The following is a 22,095-nucleotide window of genomic DNA, read 5'->3' on the forward strand; positions in this document are numbered from 1 at the left end:
GACTCACCAGTCACTGAGAAGAGAAGGAGAGAGCTGGCTCTTTCTCATCCTCCACCACCACCCCAGTGCTTCCATTTCTACACGAATGGAGCCCACTAAGACAGTGGCCCTCGAAAAAAACGTGATTCTCCTCCCTGACTTGCCCCAGAAGTGCATGCGCACCCATGCACGCCAAGACACAGAGATGGAGCAAGGCACATCACACAATCAGCCACTGACTGACACCAGGACTCTGGACAAGGCTGGTGACAATGGGCCTGAGCACCTCCAACAGCCAATTCAGTCCAACTGCCTTCATATCAACTGCCTACCACATACAGCAGACAGCCTTAAAGCCCAATGCCATCCATTTTAAGTTTTTTAATATATTTACAATAGGAGTCTAAGGACAAGTTACAAACATGGTAATCTATGCAACAGGGAAAAAACAGTGACAGCCACTACTCGCTGAATGCTTACTACACACAACATACATTATCTCACCAAATGAATACTCAACAATCCTGTGGCACAGGTACCACTGAACAACCCCAGTTTACTGATGAAAACTTGAGGGGAAAAGAGGTTAAATGATTTGCCCAAGGCCACAAAGTAATGTATAATTAAGGGCAAAGCGACAGTGCTCAGAGCCAGGCAGTTCAACTTTAGACACTTCATTCTTGAGTAACAGCTATATGCTTGCCTTCAATGAAAACAAGTATTTGGAGACAATGGGGAGATAATAACGAAAAGCCACACTGGCAAGTTACTAACATACTAGACACTTTGCTCAGTGCTTGGTATACATTACCTCACTTCCTTATCTTACACAGATTTGGAAACTGAGTCTAGAAAAAGGCAAGTAATTAAATGGATTCCACAGCCCAAAAAAAAAAAAAAAGTAAGATATGTGTTTAAACTGCCTATTTTCCCTGCCTCCAGATGGAATTTACACCAAAGCTTTTTCTAAAATCTTAATGTCTATCCTTTTGTGGCAGACACCCAGAAGACTATATAGCTCTCCTGCCAACAAAAGCTACTTTCAACATTAAACGCAAAACACTCAGATCCAAGTGAACAGGCTTGAGCTCATTGTTATAATGCCACGGAGCACGGGTAACCGATACCTTGAGGTCCAGCTTAGTGTTAACGGGATCCTGCAGTGCAGACTCTGCTGAGGCGCTGGACTCTGACTTCATGCTCTGTAGAACATCCTCTGGCGGCACTTTCATTGCATGGTTGTCTGCAGTGGAGCCGATTCCAAAGAAGTCCAGTATCACGACCCAGGTTTGCAGTGTGATCAGCACGTCCAAGCAGTTAAAATCAACATCAACGCTCCGGTTAACACGACCATAACTGGAATAGAATTCTGGGTGTTTCTTATCCACCAAGAATATATTGATGTGAACCAAGGAATCATCAAATTTACTCTTTCCAGCAAGTACCTTGGGCTCATCTACTGTTGGAGACGGAGGTGGGGTCAGGGGATAGTCCTTGTCGAGGACTTCCTTTTGCTTCTTCCGGGATGCAGAGGTGGGCCTCTGGTACAACTGGAAGACATTAGGAGCTTCCTCCACATGGGAAGGGAGAGACCGAGGCATGTCAGGGTACTCCACATTGGACACTGAAGGGCAAGACTGAGACAGGTACTCTTTCTGTGCCAAGCTGGATGGCTTGGGAGCTCCTCGAGACACCATCAGGTTCTTATATTTGGAGTTGGGGTTCTTCTCTAGTAAGTCTTCCATCAGCAGGGAACGCAGGGCAATCTGAATGGATAAGGTCTGAGGATGGTCCTTACTAAATTCCACCTCAAAGTCCTGAAACTTCAAGCTCACAAGACCTTGGGCTCCCAAAGTCAGATCTCCACTCAGTTGAACTTGGAGCTCAGATATACAAAAGTTGGCTTGAATCTGAGTAAAGGCTTTGGTTTCCTTCACAGACAAGGATTTTTGAGAGGTACTGGAAAGGCTGGAGTGGCTGAACAATCCATTCTCCTTCCTCTCTACAGAAGGTTCTCCGCAGGAACTGAGGGCAGGCAGAGGAGAACTAGGGCAAGGGGAGGAGGCAGTACTGGCTGGAAACTTATTCAGATCTTCACTATACACGAGATTGTCCAGTGTTTGCAAAACCTGCTCATATACATGCTTGGCTAACACCACCTGCACTCAAAGGGAAAATTCAGTTACTCCACTACTTGTATTAACTGCACTCAGGTGCAGTGTCCATAATTTCTACAGTTGATATTTTTGGGTTTCCCACAAGATTTTTTTTTTCTTCCAATACTGGGGATTAAACTCAGGACCTTGTGCTTATGAGGCAGGTGCAGTGCCACTGAGCGAAATCCCCAGTCCTTCCCACAAGATTTTAAGTTAGTTGATAGAAAGGATTACCTCTTTCATTTCTTTTCTGTCCTTTGTTTTGTTTTTTGAGATAGGGTCTCGCTTTGTAGCCCAGGCTGGCCTTGAACTCACAGTGAACTTCCTGTCTCAGCCTCCCAAGTGCTGGGATTACAGGCACGTGCCACCAAGCCCAGCTTCTGTCCTTAATTCTTTGTGCCCTACCTCTACTCATGAAGTTCTTCCCTAGCACTTTAGAGAATAATCTACATTCAGTAAATGTTCAGTGATTGTAGACTGTATGCCTGAATCAGCAAAGCCACTCTTCCTAACCACACAGAAAAGCTGCAGAAATTGAAGAGAATACTGCCCAAGACCAATGTGGCTATACCACAGGACTGAGAAAGACAACTCCTGGCTCTAACACTGGCTATCACCACAGTTATTGGAACAACTAATGTTTAGTGTTTTTTTGAGGCAGGCGGTAAAACCATTGAGCTAAATCCCTGACCCAGTATTTTTTAAATGATAAAAATAATGAGCCGTGATTATTTGTGTTTCCTTTCTCTTTACTTTCTCCTTTTTTTTGCTCTATTCCCTGTAAAAGTGACGTCTCAGATAAGAGACACTCAATCTGTGTATGATCTCAACTACCCTGACATGAAAATCAACTGAATGATTACCTGAACTGGATTCACAAATTTCCCTTCAATCTTCATGATGCTAGCAGTTCCTAGGTCATCTGGACTAAGGGAGAAAGTCAATTCAGATTCTCTCTCTATGGGGATCTTCTCCAGTTTAAACTGAATGGTGGTGTTGTTCAGGATGTGGAAAGCTGGCAGAAGAGAGAAGAAATGACAGACTTTTAACATTAATATCTACACTGTTCTTGCTGATCATGTGGAGAGCACATAAAATGGAGCCGATAAGTTACTCTTAGACCAGCAGGCAAATTGGCCTGGCTCCTGGAGTCTCTGACTGAGAGAAAACTTTGGTGACTATCCTGAGACCAAACTAACAAGCAGAGGTACAAGATAAACTTACAGGACACAGACATGGACTTGGACACACACAAGACAACACAGTATTTTCAGGGCATGTTGTACTTACCAGCTTTAAAATATGATTGGTCAACATGAATCCAGTACAGAGACTACAGTAAGCTTCTTTTAGTATCCCAAACTGGTTTTCCAAACCAAATTGCTCATCCTTACCTAGCTTCCCACTACAGATGGGTCCCACTCATTGAGCCTAAATCAGAATCAAGGATCACACAAGGCTCTAAACAAACAACTTTTACCCAAGCGGAGAAAGAAAACTCTTTGCAAGTATGTAAATAAATGGGTAAAGTAACATGTGAGAACCAATAATTTCTTCACCAATAAATATAGTCATGCCCTAGCCTAGAGCTTACCTGACTGTTGCGGAAGCCAAGACTAACAGATTGAGCTGTTTGGTTTTAGCTGACTGGATCCACAATACAAACAAGAATTTCATTTCTAGAACCCTGGGTCAACCTACGAGGTGGTTTCAGAATGTCAAAAGGAGAATGAGATATGCACAGACCATGTTTCATATTCTGTTTATGTCAATCTCTTCAACTATCTTGGGCTACAGTATTTAACTAAGAAAGATCTACAGCCTAGCACAAGAAAATCAGATATGCTTGCCCAAATTAAACAACAGTTTAACAGAGTCCATCTCCTGAAGAATCATGAAAGGAGCACTCACCCAGTATCAAAGGGGTGAGCCTGAAATCTTTTTCAAAAAGTCCTTATCTTGCCAAAACAGTGCTAAGCGAAAAAAAGGTAAAGACATAACAACCTACTACATAAAGCATTTTAATAAAATCCTATTATGAGTTCTAAAATACTTACTGAGGATAATTCTGAAAGGAAATGTTTTGTTGTTGCTGGTTTTGGGCAAAATTCTAGATGAGCTAGGTTTTGAACCTCTAAATAAAATGAAACGGAACATGTATGCTGCTCACCTTGACCTCTGTGCAAAGACTCGAAGAAATCGTGCCGTGTGAAGTGTGCTTCCTCCTGACTGTTGACACTGGCAGACCCAGAGGGTGGGCCAAACGTCCGATTTACTTCAGACCCAGCACTGTCTCTGCCTGCCAATTGAGTGCAATTCAGAGAATATAGTTTAATGTCTTTGATCTCTACTTGCAGGCGGTCACTTCTTGATTCATCATCTCCTGCCACAAAATTCTGGATGAATATCTGTCCCAGGTGTCCTACCAACAACTCAGGACTCCCAGGCTTCCGGGGGATGGAAACAACTGGTGACTCAATGTTTATGTTCAAGATTAGCTTTACAGTGTCTGCATGAGACGAAGCCAGGCCAAACCCATACATTTCATTTTCCTCCAAGATAAAGGGCTCCCGTGTCTTCCTTGGAGTTTCAAAGAGTGATACCATCTCACTGTACTCGGCGGTTTTGGTAGCTAACACAGTGGTGACTTTGGTGGCAGCACTTTTCAGCATGCTTCGAAAGTTTTCCTCCAGTTCATCCATGGACAAGGTCAACTCCTTCAAGAATTTAGCAGAGTGGTTATAGTGCAAGGAAGCCATCTTCAGGCTGAGAAAACACTCCTGTTTAGATTTCTCAACAAGAGTGAAACTCAAAGCTTCAGTAAGGGATGCGTCTTCCATTCTGACAAACACAGACTCAAAGTAGCCAATGTCACTGACAATATTTTCATAGCCCACGGAATTGCCGATGCTGACAACGTACTGGTTCTTAACATTGTCTTGCGTCAAATCCATAAGCTGCAAACAGCCGAGGGAACCGTTCATGTCAAAGGTGATCCCCATCGAGACGTTGACTTTGGTGCCGCCTATACTTGCAGTTGCAATCTTCCTGCCGTATTTCTCCCCATTTGCCATCCCCACAGTCCGAAGGAGCAGCAAGTTCAGTCTATGGATTTCTACTGCAACCTCGGTGTTTTGTTCGTATGTAGACTGGTATGTCCCTTGTTCTCTAAAGCTTCTTTCAAAATCAGTCATTAAGGGCTGAGGACTCAAATCGTCCTTTTCCTTCGGGAAGGATTTTTGAAGAAACCCAATCAGCTCCACAATTGTCTCTGGATTTAGGATAATATCCAGATTATTGACCTGTAAGGAAATCACCTGAAGAGTGCTGTCCAAGTTCATTGATGGGCACTCTGAACTCACAAATTGATATTCCAATTTAATAAGGGACTCTTGCTCTTTGGTGAGAATTTTTTCAAGTGAAACACTGGTTGCTAGGCGGTCATTTGGGGTGGCTACCTCAGTTACACCAGCCACATTAGGTCCAGACACAGGAGACTGCACCCTGCTATCCCGGAGGCTTCCAGTTGGGATATCAAAACTCAGGTTTTTATGTGAGGCCATCAAAAGGTCAAAGTCTGCACCATAGGTCTGCATGGTGTCCACCAGGAGCAAACCGTGAACAGTCAGAGAGATTTCAGCATCGTAAGGCCTTTTTACAAAGTGCGCATTGGTACCAAACACCTTGAGCACGGAAATGTACCGGCCGTTGCTTTCAACACCAAGCTGCATGCAGTTAACTTTAAATTCAGCCAAGAGGAGCTGAGACTCCACCAGAACCTCCCGGGTATGCTGCTCCACCATCACAATGCTCTGGGTTAAGTTCATGACTGAGTCCTGCAAGCTTCCCCGCTGTCCTTCTAGGGGGAAAATCTCTTTAATCAGAGTGTCAGAACTCCTCACTTCTGGGGTGGTAAGGAGAGCAAAGCAGTTCTTCAGGGCAGATATCTTATCTTCATTGATGTGGATTTTTAAGTCTGGTAAGTTGCCTGACAGCACGGCCCCTGGGTACTTGGGATCAGAGGTGTAAATCAGCCTGCGTTCTAATTGGAGGTGAACGTTGAATTTCTCTACCACGTGGGTAGGGCCTACGTTGATATCCTGAACATGCTTCCAATTGTCTTTCACACGTCCAACCATGATCTGCAGGTCCATGAACGACAGGGAGTACCTCTCATACATCTTCGTACTCATGAGGTGTGCCTGAAGCTGTTCTTCACTGAATTCAACTCCAGGAAAGGGAGGTGTTTTCTCTCCATTACTGCTGCCCATCTCTGGAGGTGGGGTATTGGGAGGGGTGGCGAGCGGGGTCTTATATTCATCATCGCTAAACTCATTCTCTTCATAAGCTGACCTGTCCCCACTTTTCCTCCTGAAATCATCTGCAGATAGAAAAGAGAAAACTCAAAATATACGTCGGCTATTTCCTTCAGTGTAACAATGATGAAAAGTAGAGCTTCAACCAATTCTTTTTTTTTTAAATGGATGAATACGCTAAGTATAATAGTCTGTATTTGCCATTTATTCAGAGTGAACTTATCTTTTAATATGGAAACCAAAACATGGTGAACAAACACATATGGCCGTGAGAAAAGCTGGAGGCCTGCTAGCCCAAGAGCACAGGCCGAGGTGCTGCTTCCCCAGCTGCTGGGCGGCACTGCTGTAAGCCACTGTCCCTTCTTTCTCCTTTCCATTGAGTGTTCATTCTGTTTCCCGCACTAGAAATGTTGTGAAGGAAGAGAGGCCTCAGGCCAGGGTTTTAGCTCAGTGGTTCCACAGCCTGCTTCACAAGCGCAAGGTCCAGATTTCAATCCCCAGTACCAAAAACAAACAAAACAAAGAGAGGCCTCACCCGTCTTGCTCCACACAATATCCCAAGAGCCCAGACCCAAGTGTGCCGAGCAGAAACTGCTCAGTACGTGATTTTCCACTCAGGCTTCCCACGTTTCGCCTTCTCTGCAGCTGAGTAAGATGAACCACAGAATCACACCTCTGGGTACAGTACATTTTATCTAACTGAACAGGTACTTTCTGCAGCTGTGCAACCCTTTTATTCGGGTCCAATTCCATTCTAACATTTTCCTTAGCACCAAACTTTCCCCTGCTGCTCACGCTCTCTACCCTCTTTCTCTTTCACACCCCCATCTCCTTCTTCTCTCAATAAAGAGAGGGCTGAGATTAGTTAATAAACTTCCCAATTTCTTTTGCCCCATGAGTCCTCTCACTCTCCCATCCCACCTCAACAAACACTATTTGGATCTAATTATAGTAATTAAATTATCTTACAGACGTTCCTTTTTATATACGCCACACATCACAAATAGAGTAAAGCTCTACCGCTATAATTTAAGCGCAGGGAAATAATATATATTAAAATACACAATGTCAGGATATAAAAGTAACATTAAAAAATCCAATAACTTTTCCATACCTCAATAAAGAACTGAAAAAGAAATCAGAAAAGCAATTCCATGCACACGCACACACACTGAGGAATCAACCAAAGCAAAGAGGTGAAAGACCTCTACAAAGAAAATGACAGAATACTGAAGAAAGAAACTGAAGACACTAGAAGATGGAAAGACTGCCCATGTTCATAGGTCAACAGAATTAATATTATTAAAATAGCTGTAATACCAAAAGTTATCTACAGTTTCAGTGCAATACCTCTCAAAATTCCACAGAACTAGAAAAAAATCCTAAAATTCATATGGAAATACCAAAGACCTACTATGGAAATACAAAAGCACCCTCTACCAACTAATGAGTAAATGGGTAATCAAAATGTGGTATATCCATACAATAAACTATCATTCAGCCAGAAAAAGGAATGAAATCCTGATTAATGCTACAAGCTAATACTATACTAAATAAAAGGCCAGGCATAAAAAGCTACATGTTGTTTCATTCTAGTCATATAAAATATTGGAATAGGTTAAGTCCATAGCAACAGAAGAAAAATCAGTGGTTGCCAGAAGTAAAAGGAGGAAGATATGGGCAGTGAATGCCAATGAGTTTGGAGTTCCTTTTTAGGGGATGAAAATGTTCTGGAATTAAACAGTAGTGACAGTTGCACAATTCGACCAATAAAGCAAAAATAACCAAATTGTACGTTTTAAACTGTAAATTATAATCCAGTAAAGTTATAGTTTAAAAAGTAACAGATGGTCAGGCACAGTGGCACACACCAGCAATCCTAGCGCTCAGGAGGCTGAGAGAGGAAGATCGCCATGAGTTCAAGCCCACACTGAACTATGGGAGACCATCTGAAAACAAAACAAAACAAAAGTAACAGATGGAACTACAGCAGCGGAGCTCCAATGAGAAGGCAAAGATGAGCACCAAGTACCCAGAGGAAAAGGATAAGACCTCAGCCAGTTTACTGGAGAGCAGGCGATCTGGGAAGCTTTTCATCTCTTTAATGTTGATGGGCCAGGACCACTGAAAAAACAAGAAAGGATAAGCAAAACTGATGTAGAGGGGACAAGGCAAATGAATGTTAGTTAACTTTTTACTGTGATGATTCAAAAAATGCCTGAGAAAGATATCAAGAAAGAAATCCTGAACACTTCCAAGATCATCCATGATGACGCTAGGAGGTCAGGAAATTAGGGAAGAACCTGAAAGATGAAAAGCTGCAGGAAATGACTGATGAAGCTGATCAAGACGGAGACAGAGACAGAGATGGAGAGATCAATGAACCGGAGCCTGTATTAAAATCAGACTTTGCCGGGGATTTAGCTCGGTGGTGCCACCACCTGCCTTGCAAGTGCAAGGACCCAAGTTCGATTTCCAGTACCAAAAATCAGGCTTTTCTCATTGTGGGGAAAAAGGAACCCTTCTCCATTGCGGGTGGGAGTGTCAACTGGTACAACCACTGTGGAAATCAGTGTGGAGATTTCTCAAAGAACTAAAACTACAGGCTTCATTTGACCCAGCTGTACTTCTTCTTGGTACCTTCCCAAAAGAATTAAAAGCATTCTACCACAGAGATGTATGTGTACCCATGTTTATAGAAGCACAGTTTCTAACAGTTAAAGCTTAGAAACAGCCCAGATGCCCATTAACTGGCAAGTGGATAAAAAAGATGTGTTGTTGTTTTTTTTTATATATACAATGGAGTACGACTCTGCCATAAAGGATACACTTCAAATGTTTCTAGCTAAATGGATGGATCTTGAGACCATACTCTTCAGTGAAATAAATCAGAATACCACATTGTTTCTCTGGTGTGAGAAACTGAATATGGAAATCAGGACTGAGATGTATAATGGATGTTGGGAGATGGGAAGAAAGTGTTCAAATGGGAAAGGGAACAAGGGGAGGAGGGAGGGAGAAGAAAGGAAGGGACAAGAAAAAAGGAAAGCTAGAAGGAAAAAATGGAAACAAAGCTTTTGTTCATAGGGAGGGAAGTGGGCTTGAGGGAGGAAAATGGGATACAATAAAATAAAACTTATTTTTAAAAAATCAACTAGAGGTAGTCATTTAAAAAATTAAGAAATAAAATATAATCAGCCTCTTCTCTTCTACTGCAAGCACACGTGACTAGATTTAGCGCCTGCCATGTGTGAAATCTGGCTTTTGAGAACACCCCTCTGGTCCCCACTATTTCCCTGTTAACTTTAGCCATGACCTGAAGCTAATTTGGACTTTCAGAACTATATTCTTTGATATCAAAGAGCTTTATAAAAATGATAAAAAGCAACAGATATAACTCAGGAGTTTTAATGTGATAATTATTTACATTTACATTTACATTATCTGGCTGGAGATGAAGCTTAACAGTTGAGCACTTGCCTAGCATGCATGCACAAAGTGTAGGCTCAATCCCAACACCACAGTGTAACATAACCTAACATGGAAGTTACATAAACCTCCTGCCAAAGGTAACTGAGAACGGTCCACCAAGATACATCTTCATTACTTTGCTCCAGCACTGTACCTTGGGTATTTGTCAACAGCATTCTTCCCAGATCCACAACAACTAACACAGGATTCTTGAACTTGAAATCATCAGGAAATATCACTTGTGGGGCAGAAATATCCAGGCGCACAGTCCACCGTTTACTCTCCTCCTATGAAAATGAATGAGCTCGTTACATCGCTGCCAGTCGTGACTGCTGACTACACAGCTTTCTGGTGGCGCTCAAGCACTCTGCAACCCCAGCTGGGACTGCAGGGTGATGGGATCAGGGCACAAAGTTTCAGATGAATATATTAAACTGATTCAGGATTAGAGGTAACACTACAATGTGGAAAGAAAAAAACTGAGCAAAATACTGATTTGAAGGGTTTGTATTTTGATAATCCATGATTTTTAAAACTTTTGCTTCTAATTTACAGGGCTTAATACTTTTAAAATATTATTGAAATTATGAAGTTCAAATAAAAATAAAACTCCAAATACTTTTACTTAATCGTGCATATTAATAATATGAACTTATGGACTTTCATGCCAAATATCACGCTTTGGGCTGGGGATTTAGCTCAGTGACACTGCACCTACCTCACAAGCGCAAGGTCCCGAGTTCGATCCCCCATACCAAAAAAAAAAAAAATCATGCTTTGAGGTTTGAGGTATAAATAAATATCAACTCAAGAATCTGTAAACTGCTCCTCCTTGCAACTGTTAGCCTCAAGTATATCTACATAAAAAGCTAATTTATGTAAATGTTATCAGAACGAATCCTCCATTGTCTAAGGTAGCAAGAAGCTACCACCACAACTTGTGTTGAAACACATATAAAACACGGGATTGTTCTCCACCCAGTACTGCAAACCCTGGGCATCCTGGGAACCCCTCCACCATATTGTCCATCGCTTCAACTGCCCCATCTACCACCAGATCTTGGCACTGTTTTGCTACATCAGTGTCTGAACTATAACAGTGCTTCTCGGCTCTCCCTGTCCGGTACTGTCACACCAGCAGGCCACACAACATCACAGAGCAACCCCAATCACAGGAATAGAAGGTGGATATTAGTCTATCTGTTTATATTCTGTTAACAGTTAAGTAACAAGGAAAAGATGTAAGTGAAATGTTCACAGAGTATCAGGTCTGGAAAATGGAAAAAAAAATTAGTCTTGAAAATCGTCCCAGACCACACCTGCCTGACAGTGCAAGGTCCTTAGCTTGATTCCCAATACAGCACGGGGAAACATTCCCAGACTGGTACCAAGAAACAGGATCTACTGACATCCATTTGTTCTTATTTTGTTTTTTAACTAAACTTCAGGCCAGATGTGGTGGTGCACATCTCTAATCCCAGCACTGGGAAGGCTGAGGCAGAAGGCCAGCCTAGGCTACACAGTGAGCTCAAGGCCCGCCTGAACTACATACCAAGACCTTATCTCAAAAAACCATATAGACAGAAAGAAAGAAAACCATGACTGTGAGAGACATGACATTTTCATTTCGTGGTAGCTGAAAAGGACTTCATATTTTCAGTTCACTCCATCAGTAAAACTGATAAAGCAAGCCTACTAAAAGTAGGTAACACACTTGTCAGAAAAAAATGCTTACCTCCTACCTACCCCAACAATGTTATGTGCAACCACTTACAATGAAATCTCCCACTAGTAAACGATCAAGAGTTTGTCGGATTTCTGCCTTGGTCTGCATCTTCAGCTTGTTATACTGTCTTCGGGCAGCTTCAGCCACTCTCAACTCAAGCTCAGACTGATAACCAAACCCTGCATGATTGGAGATACACAGTACAGTCAGAATTTCCAAACAGCTGGGCAGATAAAATGTTGCAGTGTCATATGCTCATTAAGAATTTCCACCAAAGCTAAAAACCAATCAGTAACAATAACTACTTCTTGCTTAACCTGGTGTAACACAGGAACAAGGCAAAGCTGAGTGGTGAGCAGCCATCGGGAGAAAAGAGACACATGACAGAAGGGTTCCTAAGTCACTACTTTTTTTAACCATTTTCTAAAAGATTTCCAAATCTACTACATTTTAAAATCCTTATAAAACAGGAGATTACATTGAAAAAAATGCAACTTAGAAGGAAATGCCATAAAGGATGAAAAGTAACAGAGGAAAGAACCCACCATATTCGTGGCTACTACTTACATGAAAAGTCTCAAAAACTGGGCAAAGTAACTAGAAGGAGTTCATTGTTATAATAAGTACATTTAGGGAAATCCCTATCAATGAAAGTACTTTTACTGTGCCTCCTATCTCAAATCTTCTATGAGAACAAAGGGAAACATAAATAAAACAGTGATATTTAGAACTCTGCAGTATAAAATGCTTTGCCAAGGAAGTAAAAAAAGACCACTGATCCTGTCATCTAGGACATTCCTGAGTTCTCCGGTCTTGAGTACCCTCCGTAGCCAAGGACACTGCCTACCTAATGGAATGAGAAGTATGAAAAAAATGTCAAAGGGAAGCAAACAAAGAAAATATGGATAGACACTCATATCTCCAGAAAAGGAGGCTGTCCAAGGTCATGTGTCCTGATTCAGTAATAAAGCTCACTCTCTCCACTTACTGCACAGGCTTTTTCTACCACTGTGGCATCACTGCAATGTATAATAATAACCTTGTCCAGAGCACCAGAAATGACAAGAAAGATGTTTTTAGTGAGTAAACAAACAAAAAACAAACAAACAAAAAAGTTAACCTGAGGTATGAACCTTTCCCTTGTAGAAAAAGTCTGCTACTTTTTTAATGGCCTGGGGATTATAGATGATGTTCAAGGGTCTCGTGCTGACATTGAGCCGCCTCTCAAAATGACTGTGCACTGGATTTCTCTCATACAGCATCTCAAAAACGGGGTCGTCTGGGTCTGCAGCTACAGAGAAAGAAAATGGAACACAGAAAAAACAATCATTTTATTCTTAACAGACGTATGAAGAATTCTGGAGGGGGGGTACATTTTCTAAATAATTTTCCAAACAGCCCACAATTACGCATACTTTAAAGAGCCTTATAAGTTACTGATTCTTTCATTTTCAACAGGAATCATGAAGACTTTGCTGTAACCAAGGCCCCAGGGTCCTTGCAACCTTGTCCCAGGTACACCCAGGTCAACAGACCCCACAGATCCACATGGCGAACCACTATGCTCAAAACAGAAAACACTCCCTCTTCTCTTCTGTTACTGGTCAAAGATGATCGATCTGTAATGATGACATTTTTAAGGATGAGTTTCAAGAATGTGTAACAAATTACCTGGGTATTGATCACTTCTGTCTGCTGATGTGGTTTGGAGACCAAAAGACTGTGAGACTCTGCCAACTTCTTTTTGCTGTTAAACACACATATAAAAAAGCATCAGTGTCATCAGATCACAATTTGCCAACATCCTAGATACGTGAGCCATGCCACTGTAGTATATACTGGGTTAGGGAAGACCAGAAGAGGAAACGTGGCTCCTCCCAAGTCAGAAGAAAATATACAATTCATTATACACTCCCGTGCATTGTACCCTTTAGCAATACTCTCCGTCAGCACAAGGAGTGGAAATTCACTTCATACTGGATCACTGAATACTTGCAAGCTTGTTCAGCTGTGTTTTTTTCCAAACCTAGAAAAACCAAGTCTTGCCCTCTGCACTGACAGCATACTACCTGACACTCAGAACATTTACTGAATGACTGCTAAATGAGTATTAAGCATGTTTCACTTTTTAAATGTGACATGCCTTCCCACCTTCTCCATAGCCATCCCCTATCACCCAAAAGGCATTATGGACAGGATAAATGGCTACATATCCAAATTTGTGGATCATACTGCGACTGATATAGTAAAACCAAATATCTCATTAATAAAACCTATTATGTATAAGAATTAAAACATACGGCTGGGGGCCGGGCGTAGTGGCGCATGCCTATAATCCCAGCACTGGGGAGGCTGAGGCAGGAGGATCACTATGAGTTCGAGAACAGCCTGGGCTACATAGTGAGTTCCAGGTCAGTCTCAACTATACAGTGAGACCTGTCTCAAAAAACCAAAAACAAACAAACGAAAAAAAAAAACATAGGGCTGGGGATTTAGCTCAGTGGTTCCTGAGCCTGCCTTGCAAGTGCAAGGGCCTGAGTTCGATCACTGGTACCAAAAAAAAAAAAAAGAATTAAACATATATGGAGAACTTGAAATGGTTCTCTTTTAGAATCCTGGGGTGATGGGATTTCTTACCAATGATTATGGGTCAGAATAAATGAAAATGACTGTCAGATAAGAAGGAAATTCAAACATTGACCTTGAAATGTAGAAAATAGCAGTGTATATGCCATTGTCTTCCAAAAGAGAGCAAACGATTCCATAGTAGCCACACCACGGGAGGGGAAGAAAACATAGCTAAAAATGCACTAAAAATTCAAGAACTTACCCAGCCACCCCTATCTGTCTCAAGATGCTCAGACATCAGAAAGAATCAGGTTAATGTTACTTACCATTTGTCCAAAACAGACTGCAATTACCAACACCCTAGCTAGCTAAATCTGCCTCGCCACTATGGTACATACCGGGTTAGGAAAGACCAGAAGGGGAAACATAGTTCCTTCTGTAGCTAGGTCTCGAAGAAATAGTCCACCCAACCGGACTAAAAGCAAGGAAGAATTTCTTCGAGGAAGAGATTCCGCTAGTAGTTTTACATCTACAAAACATAAAAGTCAAGAGTTGATATTATGACAGTATAGCCTACATGTTTCTAAAAATATTAGCAATATTTTATAAATATATATTATTTTAGATGTTTTAGATGCTATGAACAATTTTACCATGAAATTAGAACCAAAACAAACACCCTTTACTATACAAATAAACCCCTTGGCTCATACAAATAAAGGACTTTTTGAAGTTTCCCAGCAGGATTAATTTTAAACAGAGCCTTTCATTTAACTTCAAAAGATCTGCTCATGCCGGGGATTTAACTCAGTGGTGCTGGTGCCTGCCTCATAAGTCCAAGTTCCTGAGTCTGACCCCCCAGTACCAAAAATAAAAAAATAAATGATACGTAAAATATCTGCTTGTTCAACTACGTTTCTTAAACTACTAAGAGGCATGTCAGATAAACTATTTCAAGAACTGAAAAATTATTGTGAGGTATCCAAACCAGAGTATTTATCTATTTATCATTAATTAAAAGTCCCAAAAAGCACTGAAATACAAAGTCATTCATAGACTTTGCATGTGCACATTCACCTACTCACTAGAATTTATTTATATACACTCCAAAATCAATACTTCTGGCACTTTCTTGGTTCCTTAGACACAGAGAGTAAAAAACATGTCATCCAATGTGCATGTTCCTAGCTGAGTTCAAACAGGACAATGCTCTGCCTCCTGGTGTCAGTCCCCATCCTCCGAACAGCATCCTTTTCCTGCTCTCTCTGGAGCTCCGTTCTTTGCTTTTTCTGTGTGCTTTTTGTTTGTGATCTTGCCGCTTAAAATGGCCAAGTGGGGCTGGACATGTAGCTCAGGGGTACAGCTCTTGCCTACCATGCAAACAAATAAGTCAAATTAAATAGCTAAGTATAGTGCTGAAGTGCTGTATGGAGTTTGTAAGTATGAGAAGGATGTTAAGCATTTCCCATCAAAAATAGTGCATTAATAAAAATAAAATAAAATATTAGACAGGCTTTGTTTGGATATGCATTACAGTGTTATAGGCCATGAGTGTTAATTAACAGCAGATACATACATCAACACTCACATGTACATTTATATATAAAAATCCTTTCTTTAGTTAGTATAGTGGGGATTGAACCCAGGCCTTGTGCACCCTCCCACTGAGGTGCATTTCCAATCTTTTTTTTTTTTTTTTTTAATTTTGAGATATGGTCTAATTAAGCTGCCCTGGTTGGCCTTGAACTTGCAACCCTTCTGCCTCAGCCTCCTGAGTAAGTGGAGCTACAGGCATGTAGCTTAAAGGTATCTTTAAACACAAACTCATAAAAAGAAAAGGCAATTAACCTACTGAGGAGCAGTAGGCTCAGAGGCTCACAAGACTGTAACTAAACTTCCCTTGGGAACAACGGTTCAGTCTGTGTTTGTGGTGACTTTTTGGACTATAACCACTACAAATAATGAGAATCACCCAGAGGCTGGCACCTAGGAGGAGATGGCAGCAGTGGGTTCTTCAGGGGCAGTACCTGAAAACTCGAGCTGCATGAAAGCACTTTCCTTCATCTGAGGAGTCCCTTGCTCCTTGTGTAGCAGAGTCACTGTGCCACACTGCAGCTGCACGTTCAGCTTGGCAAAAACATGATCTCGCTTTGTGTACGTGTTCATACATGAGGCATCTGCGGTGGGGTTAAAAAACTCCTCGGTGCCTACGTGACAAGGAAGAACAGGCTTTAAGGCGTAACACCAATCACAGCTGTGATGACTCAATTTAACCATTTCACCCTTTCTTAAGGAAGGAACCCAAAGACATGGACGACAACTGTACTTACTAATGTAAAGCAACCTGAACTGTTTCAGAAGGGCTCTCGTCCACATATCAAAACAGGCAGCACAGGATCCACAATGAAGTCCCGTGTGAAGCAGCACAGTCCAATACAGTGAGACGGCCTTGTCCGGGTCATCCAGGACAACAGCCACCAACCACAAGTGCTACCAAGCGCTTGTGACACAGGGGCTGGTGCAATTAAGAGACTAGATTTTACTTCTATTTAATTATAATTAACTTCAACAGCCACTTGTGGCTGTGGCTCTCATTTAGACAACACAGGTCCCAAGAGTGCCTCTGGACTGGCATTCAAGCTTTGGAGTTCTTCTGATTTAAATATGTGAACACGCTCAATTTAGTTCTCTGAAAATAGCTGCCACTCAGACCTACATCAGTGTTCATTTGTAATCACTGACTTGCAAATGGAGCCTCTCCCCAAACATTTCTTCTGTCTCTGCTCAAAACAACCATTTTCTAATGTTTCTGCTGGGTGAGTCTGAAAAGGACCGTGGGCCACTGCACAAACAACGGCCCAAGTGTCTCCCTTCACTGTGACAGAGGGGTACACGCAGGCCGGCAATGAGCATACCCAGGATCTCTTCGGGGGTCCATTGCTCCTGCTGCTCTGCTGAGAGTCCCTCCACCGCCTTGCCCTCGGAGGTCTGCTGCCCATACCAGCCGCCCCAGCCGGGGAACCAGGACTGAAGGTACTGCAGCATCCCGCTGCCTCTGCCGCCATCTGGGTCTCCAGGAGACTCTCCAGGAGAATCGAACTGAGGCTCTCGCAGACTCTGCAGTCACAACGGAGCACAAGTGGGCATCCAAGGACGTCCCAGACAGAAAGAAGCTCAAATGCTGCAAGTGTGCTGCATCTGAAGAAACCTTCTCTAGAGGATGTCTTACCTCTGCTAGCTCTTCTTGCTTATAAAAGCGATCATGAACCAGTTCACGCAGAATCTTCAACTCCTCAAAGCTCTGCTCCTCCTCAATCCGACACATCTCCTCCTGTTTAGATGAAAGCAAAACAAACAAAATCAGACCCTGTAGCTCCAGAGGAAGTGGATACCCTCACAAATTACTACCGGTACCACTAGGGAATCTACTGGCCCCAACATTCTCAGTGAGGACCCAGAAACATGATAAACAGCTAGCTCCATGACTGCAATTTCGGGTTTAAACACATTTTCCCTATAGTCTAACAGACTTTACTTGGTCTCAAAAACACCTCCAACAAGTTTCACAGTTTCTACAATTAATGGTGCAGAGAAAGGACACAAAGAACAGTACTTAATTTGCAGCAGGCCACTGGAATATGTGTGTAGCTGCAAAGTCCTACCCTGTGTTGAGCACGATGCTGAGCTTCCCTCGCATTGGCTCAGATGACCAGAGCGGGCCCGGGGTTACCACTCTTCCCACCTTGAGTGTGCAGGCCCCTAGCACCTTTGCGCTTCTTGTGGTGTGCTGGCAATGACATTATATTCTCTACTTGTTTCCTACTAGGTAGGAAAGGGCGATGGTAGCCAGCAACATGCCAAGTTTAAAAACAAAGTCAAGGGCTAGGCATAGCTCAGCTGTAGAGCATTTGCATAGCTCACACTATAAGGCCCTAGGTTAGATCCCCAGCAACTCAAAAGAAAGAAAGAAAAAAGGAGAGGTAGCTACCACTATCTTAAACTGTCTCTTACTCCTTAACACTAAGAAAAAGGAGATTATACTTGTTTGCCCAGCTCAGGGTTAATTTACTTTTTCTCTCCCTCCAAATTTGCCTGCACCTTTCAGAAAACCATCCAAAACAAAATGCCTGATTTATTCCATCTGCCTCCTAAGGTTCCTACATCACCATGACTGACACTAACAAAGAAAGCATTAACCAAGTGGAGAGGCCATGGCCTCGGGGTGCCAGCAGGATGGAGAGAAGCTCTGTTTACTACACGGTGGATGCCAAAGGGCAAGAATGTTCTTCTTTGCTTGGAAAAGTCTACTACAGAAATGGTTGGTTAAAAGACATCACCTGAGCTAAAATACTAGCAATGGTCTCAATTGCTCTCACAAAACCTGATGTACACAAAAGCAAAACGAATCAAGGAACAAAGCAATCCCAGTGACTTCTCTTAGGAGATAATCATGCAGGCACACCAGGAGAGGAGTGGATCACCACCAGAGCCCTGCGGTGGTTACAGGGCCTTTAGTCCACAGGTACTGCCAGGTGAGCTTGTGTTCCCCACCCACAGTACCCCCTTCTCCCTCGCCTCACCTCTACCACCGCCAACAAAAAAGGAAAAAGTAAAAAGGTTAATGAAGTTAACTGAAGTCAATTAGGATAGCAGAAATAGAGGCCGAAGGACACAGGGATCGGTTACGGACTTGAGGGGAAAAAATTAGGACTGGGATCAAGCTTTGAAGTGACATAGGTGACCTGCACAGAGAAATGCAGGAAGGGATGTGGGAACGAAGGTCTGGCAAGACCACAGCCATCTCCTCTCCCTCCCACCCCATGTCCGGCTCTCTTCAGGAAGCAGAGAGAGGAGGATGCTTCTGGCCAGGGTGAGGCCAGGTCCGGCCTTCCAAGCACTACTCACTCTACTTTGCCTCCAAGAGCCCATTTCCTCCTGCCTTCCCCTCTGAATGAAAAGAAGAAACACAAAGCAACAGTCCACTCACCTTGTCGTCTGCAGACAGTAAGCCTCCTTTCAACTTGCTGAAATATTTGTCAGTGTAAAACACAGCATCATGGGCACGGTGCAACAAGAAGTCCCAGGTACAGCGCTTCCGCTGCTCTCTGATCTCATATAAGTTCGCATTCAGAGCAAAATACCACCATTCCCGGCAGCTGAAACAGCCCATAACAATGTATCACTTCTCACAACAAAGCAACCGCAACGCTGGAAATCCAGGGTAATCCATAGGACACCACTTCTCCTCCCAGACATTCTCTCTCTTATCTGCCATCAATTTATGTCCAGGGTCCTTGTACTATTCAGCTAAACCCAATATGCAGGAAAAGTAAATCTGCTACTAAAGAACACTAAAGAACAGATCCCCGACTGACATGTCAGTAATGACAGTATTCCACCAGCTGTGTTCCCACGGTCTTAGTCCCCTACACTGAGAGAAAATCAAGTGCTGCCAGGGAGGCAAATACCACCTCTCAATAGTTACCACGATTTCAGCACCAAAGACTGAAGCAGAAGCTCAAGGGTGCAGTGCCTCCCTAGTATGCCTGAGGCCAGGGGTTCCAGCAGGGCGTGGCAGAGGGGTATAAACGGAACTTCTACGAAAATACATGGAAACATACAGGATCTTTAAAAAGTTTTAATGTATCAGACTGGTCAAGTTTATCACTGCAACAGGAAAGAGGATTTATTTTTGTCATGGAAGTTATAAAGCGCAGTATAACGTACACAAACACTAACCCAACAACCTGGGAGAAGATGTTAAAAAGCAGAATCAGGCCGGGCATGGTGGCACATGCCTGTAATCCCAGCACTTGGGAGGCTGAGGCAGGAGGATTGCTGTGAGTTCGAGACCAGCCTGAGCTACATAGTGAGTTCCAGGTCAGTCTCAACTACATAGTGAGACTGTCTCAAAAAACAAAAAACAAAACAAACAAACAAAAAAAGGCAGGACCATGGATGGAGCTCCAGCTCAGTGGTGCGCACTTGCCTAACATGTTCAAGGCACTGGTAAAGAAAAAGAAGGCTCAAAGAACACTAGAGTATTCACTGCACAGCAGACCCTACCAGATGAACATCAGTCTCCCTGCCAAACTAGACTAAGAGGATGAAATGAATTTCACTACACTTGATCTAAAAGTGAACTCCCACTGAATAAACACACAATAAGAACATCAATAGTGATAACAGGAATGGCATTTTAAGGACCAGGAAAACTAACCACACTTTTACCTCCAACCATGTGTAAAGGGAGGCATTATTTCCAATCTGTATTTTCCAAAGAAAAGAATGTGCATAAAACGCACTTTGCATACAACATGTATAAGCCCTTACTTCTTCGGTATTGCTGCTTTTGGTTTCCACTTCCGGAACTTCACCTGCCTCTCCTTCCGTTCCAGCTCCTTGAGGAACTCCATCATCTGCCTGTATTGCAGCTTTTGGTTAGAGATTAAGAGATACTAGGTTAGAAGAGGTGTGGTTCTTTTACTCAGCTAAGACCTGCACGCAACAAGAACCATTCACACTCATCAAAGCAGACCTGGAACCCGGAATACTGCGGGGCATGTTTCTCTGACCACTGACAGTTAATATTTATATTTACTGAACGTCTTAAATTCTTTGCTCAGCATTTAACATCAAGTCAAAATTAACCTGGGATGAAGCCAATTTAACTGTAACAGAAAGTGGGTTGTGTATGTAACACAGCATGGATCTGGAGCCCTGCTATGAACAATTCCCCTTCCCCACCAGCGACTAGCCTGGCAGCACCTGAGAGAGCTTCAAGGGAATGGTCTCCAGCTGAATGTCACACTCGATGCGGGGGCTGTGTCGAGACCGCAGAGGCTCCTTGGAGCAGTTTCTCCTCAAGAGCGCGGAGGCACACACGGGCTCAAGGACATAGTGGTGACTGCGACTCTCCATGCTCTTCGCCATGGCCTCCTGCACGTCACAAGAACACCTGCTCTGTCCAGCTGGCCTTGCTCTGCTCATTGCCCTGAGAAGGCTGCAGGTTTTATGCCAGTCAAGCTCAGCTACGGGATGTGTCACGACAGCCAACATTCCCCATCAACGGTGTGCAACAGCAACAGCACAACCCAAAAATAGTATAAAAGTGCATTCTAAAGTTCGCTCGTATTTTAAAACATTATTTATATTTCCCCACAGGTAATATATTCACATGGCTTAAAATGTGAAAGGCAAAGAAAGTGAACTGTCTCTTCCCTAACCTCATTCCCCAGCCACTCATTTACCAATCCCCAGAGGCACCCAGTGGGGTCACGGCTTCCGGCTGCCCCAGGACTCTGTGATTACTGTGCTCAGCAAATCTGTAGCTTGTTTTCTTACACAAATGCAATAAAACCTGTGTGCTGTCAGTGCGTAAAACTTTAACACGGTATCTTACAGACTATCACATATTCATTCATCATAAAGATCTTCTCTTTATTCTAAATAGCTACATGATGTTCTACTATAAGGAAATGGTATTTATTTAATAAAATTAGCAAAACCAATACCATTTCGCACAACAGCCTGCAAAAGCAAGATAACCTTGGTGGAGGAAAAGTGAGTCATTTTCCCCACTTCAGTCAAACCACCTACAATTTCTTTATAAAAAGACCAACTAAACTACTTTTTAATCATCCACAAACAGTAATACTTTATATGTGATGACTTGTAACTTTTGAAGTATCTCTTAAAGGAATACCACCAAAGGTGACATTTCAACGTACAATGTAGTAAGAGAGCTCCCCTTTAAGAATCATATCTGAAGGCCTGGCATGGCGGTGCAGGCCTATAATCCCAGCACTCAAGAGGCAGAGGCAGGAGGACTGCCGTAAATTCGAGGCCAGTCTGAACTGCACAGTGAGACCCTGTCTCA

At 42.8% G+C, this 22,095-nt stretch overlaps 1 protein-coding gene across 8 annotated transcripts in view; it reads right to left on the reverse strand.

Moving 5' to 3' along the window:
* Vps13d (vacuolar protein sorting 13 homolog D) overlaps nucleotides 1–22,095 on the reverse strand; it is a 235,713-nt gene that overhangs the window by 193,239 nt on the left and 20,379 nt on the right. For all 8 annotated transcript variants that reach the window (XM_010628171.3, XM_010628172.3, XM_010628169.3 and 5 more), the window contains exons 7-20: nucleotides 20,985–21,155; nucleotides 20,550–20,650; nucleotides 19,204–19,372; nucleotides 17,446–17,547; nucleotides 17,132–17,333; nucleotides 16,244–16,423; nucleotides 14,615–14,745; nucleotides 13,320–13,395; nucleotides 12,769–12,939; nucleotides 11,697–11,827; nucleotides 10,077–10,209; nucleotides 4,306–6,516; nucleotides 2,999–3,150; nucleotides 1,107–2,138 (exon numbers count right to left, since the gene is read on the reverse strand). In XM_010628171.3, the coding sequence (XP_010626473.1) occupies nucleotides 1,107–2,138; nucleotides 2,999–3,150; nucleotides 4,306–6,516; nucleotides 10,077–10,209; nucleotides 11,697–11,827; nucleotides 12,769–12,939; nucleotides 13,320–13,395; nucleotides 14,615–14,745; nucleotides 16,244–16,423; nucleotides 17,132–17,333; nucleotides 17,446–17,547; nucleotides 19,204–19,372; nucleotides 20,550–20,650; nucleotides 20,985–21,155 (4,962 nt within the window). The remainder of the gene's footprint in view (nucleotides 1–1,106; nucleotides 2,139–2,998; nucleotides 3,151–4,305; nucleotides 6,517–10,076; nucleotides 10,210–11,696; nucleotides 11,828–12,768; nucleotides 12,940–13,319; nucleotides 13,396–14,614; nucleotides 14,746–16,243; nucleotides 16,424–17,131; nucleotides 17,334–17,445; nucleotides 17,548–19,203; nucleotides 19,373–20,549; nucleotides 20,651–20,984; nucleotides 21,156–22,095) is intronic.

The sequence above is a fragment of the Fukomys damarensis genome, unplaced genomic scaffold, assembly GCF_012274545.1.
Source record: "Fukomys damarensis isolate Sample0158 unplaced genomic scaffold, DMR_v1.0_HiC HiC_scaffold_23, whole genome shotgun sequence".
Lineage (NCBI taxonomy): Eukaryota > Metazoa > Chordata > Mammalia > Rodentia > Bathyergidae > Fukomys > Fukomys damarensis.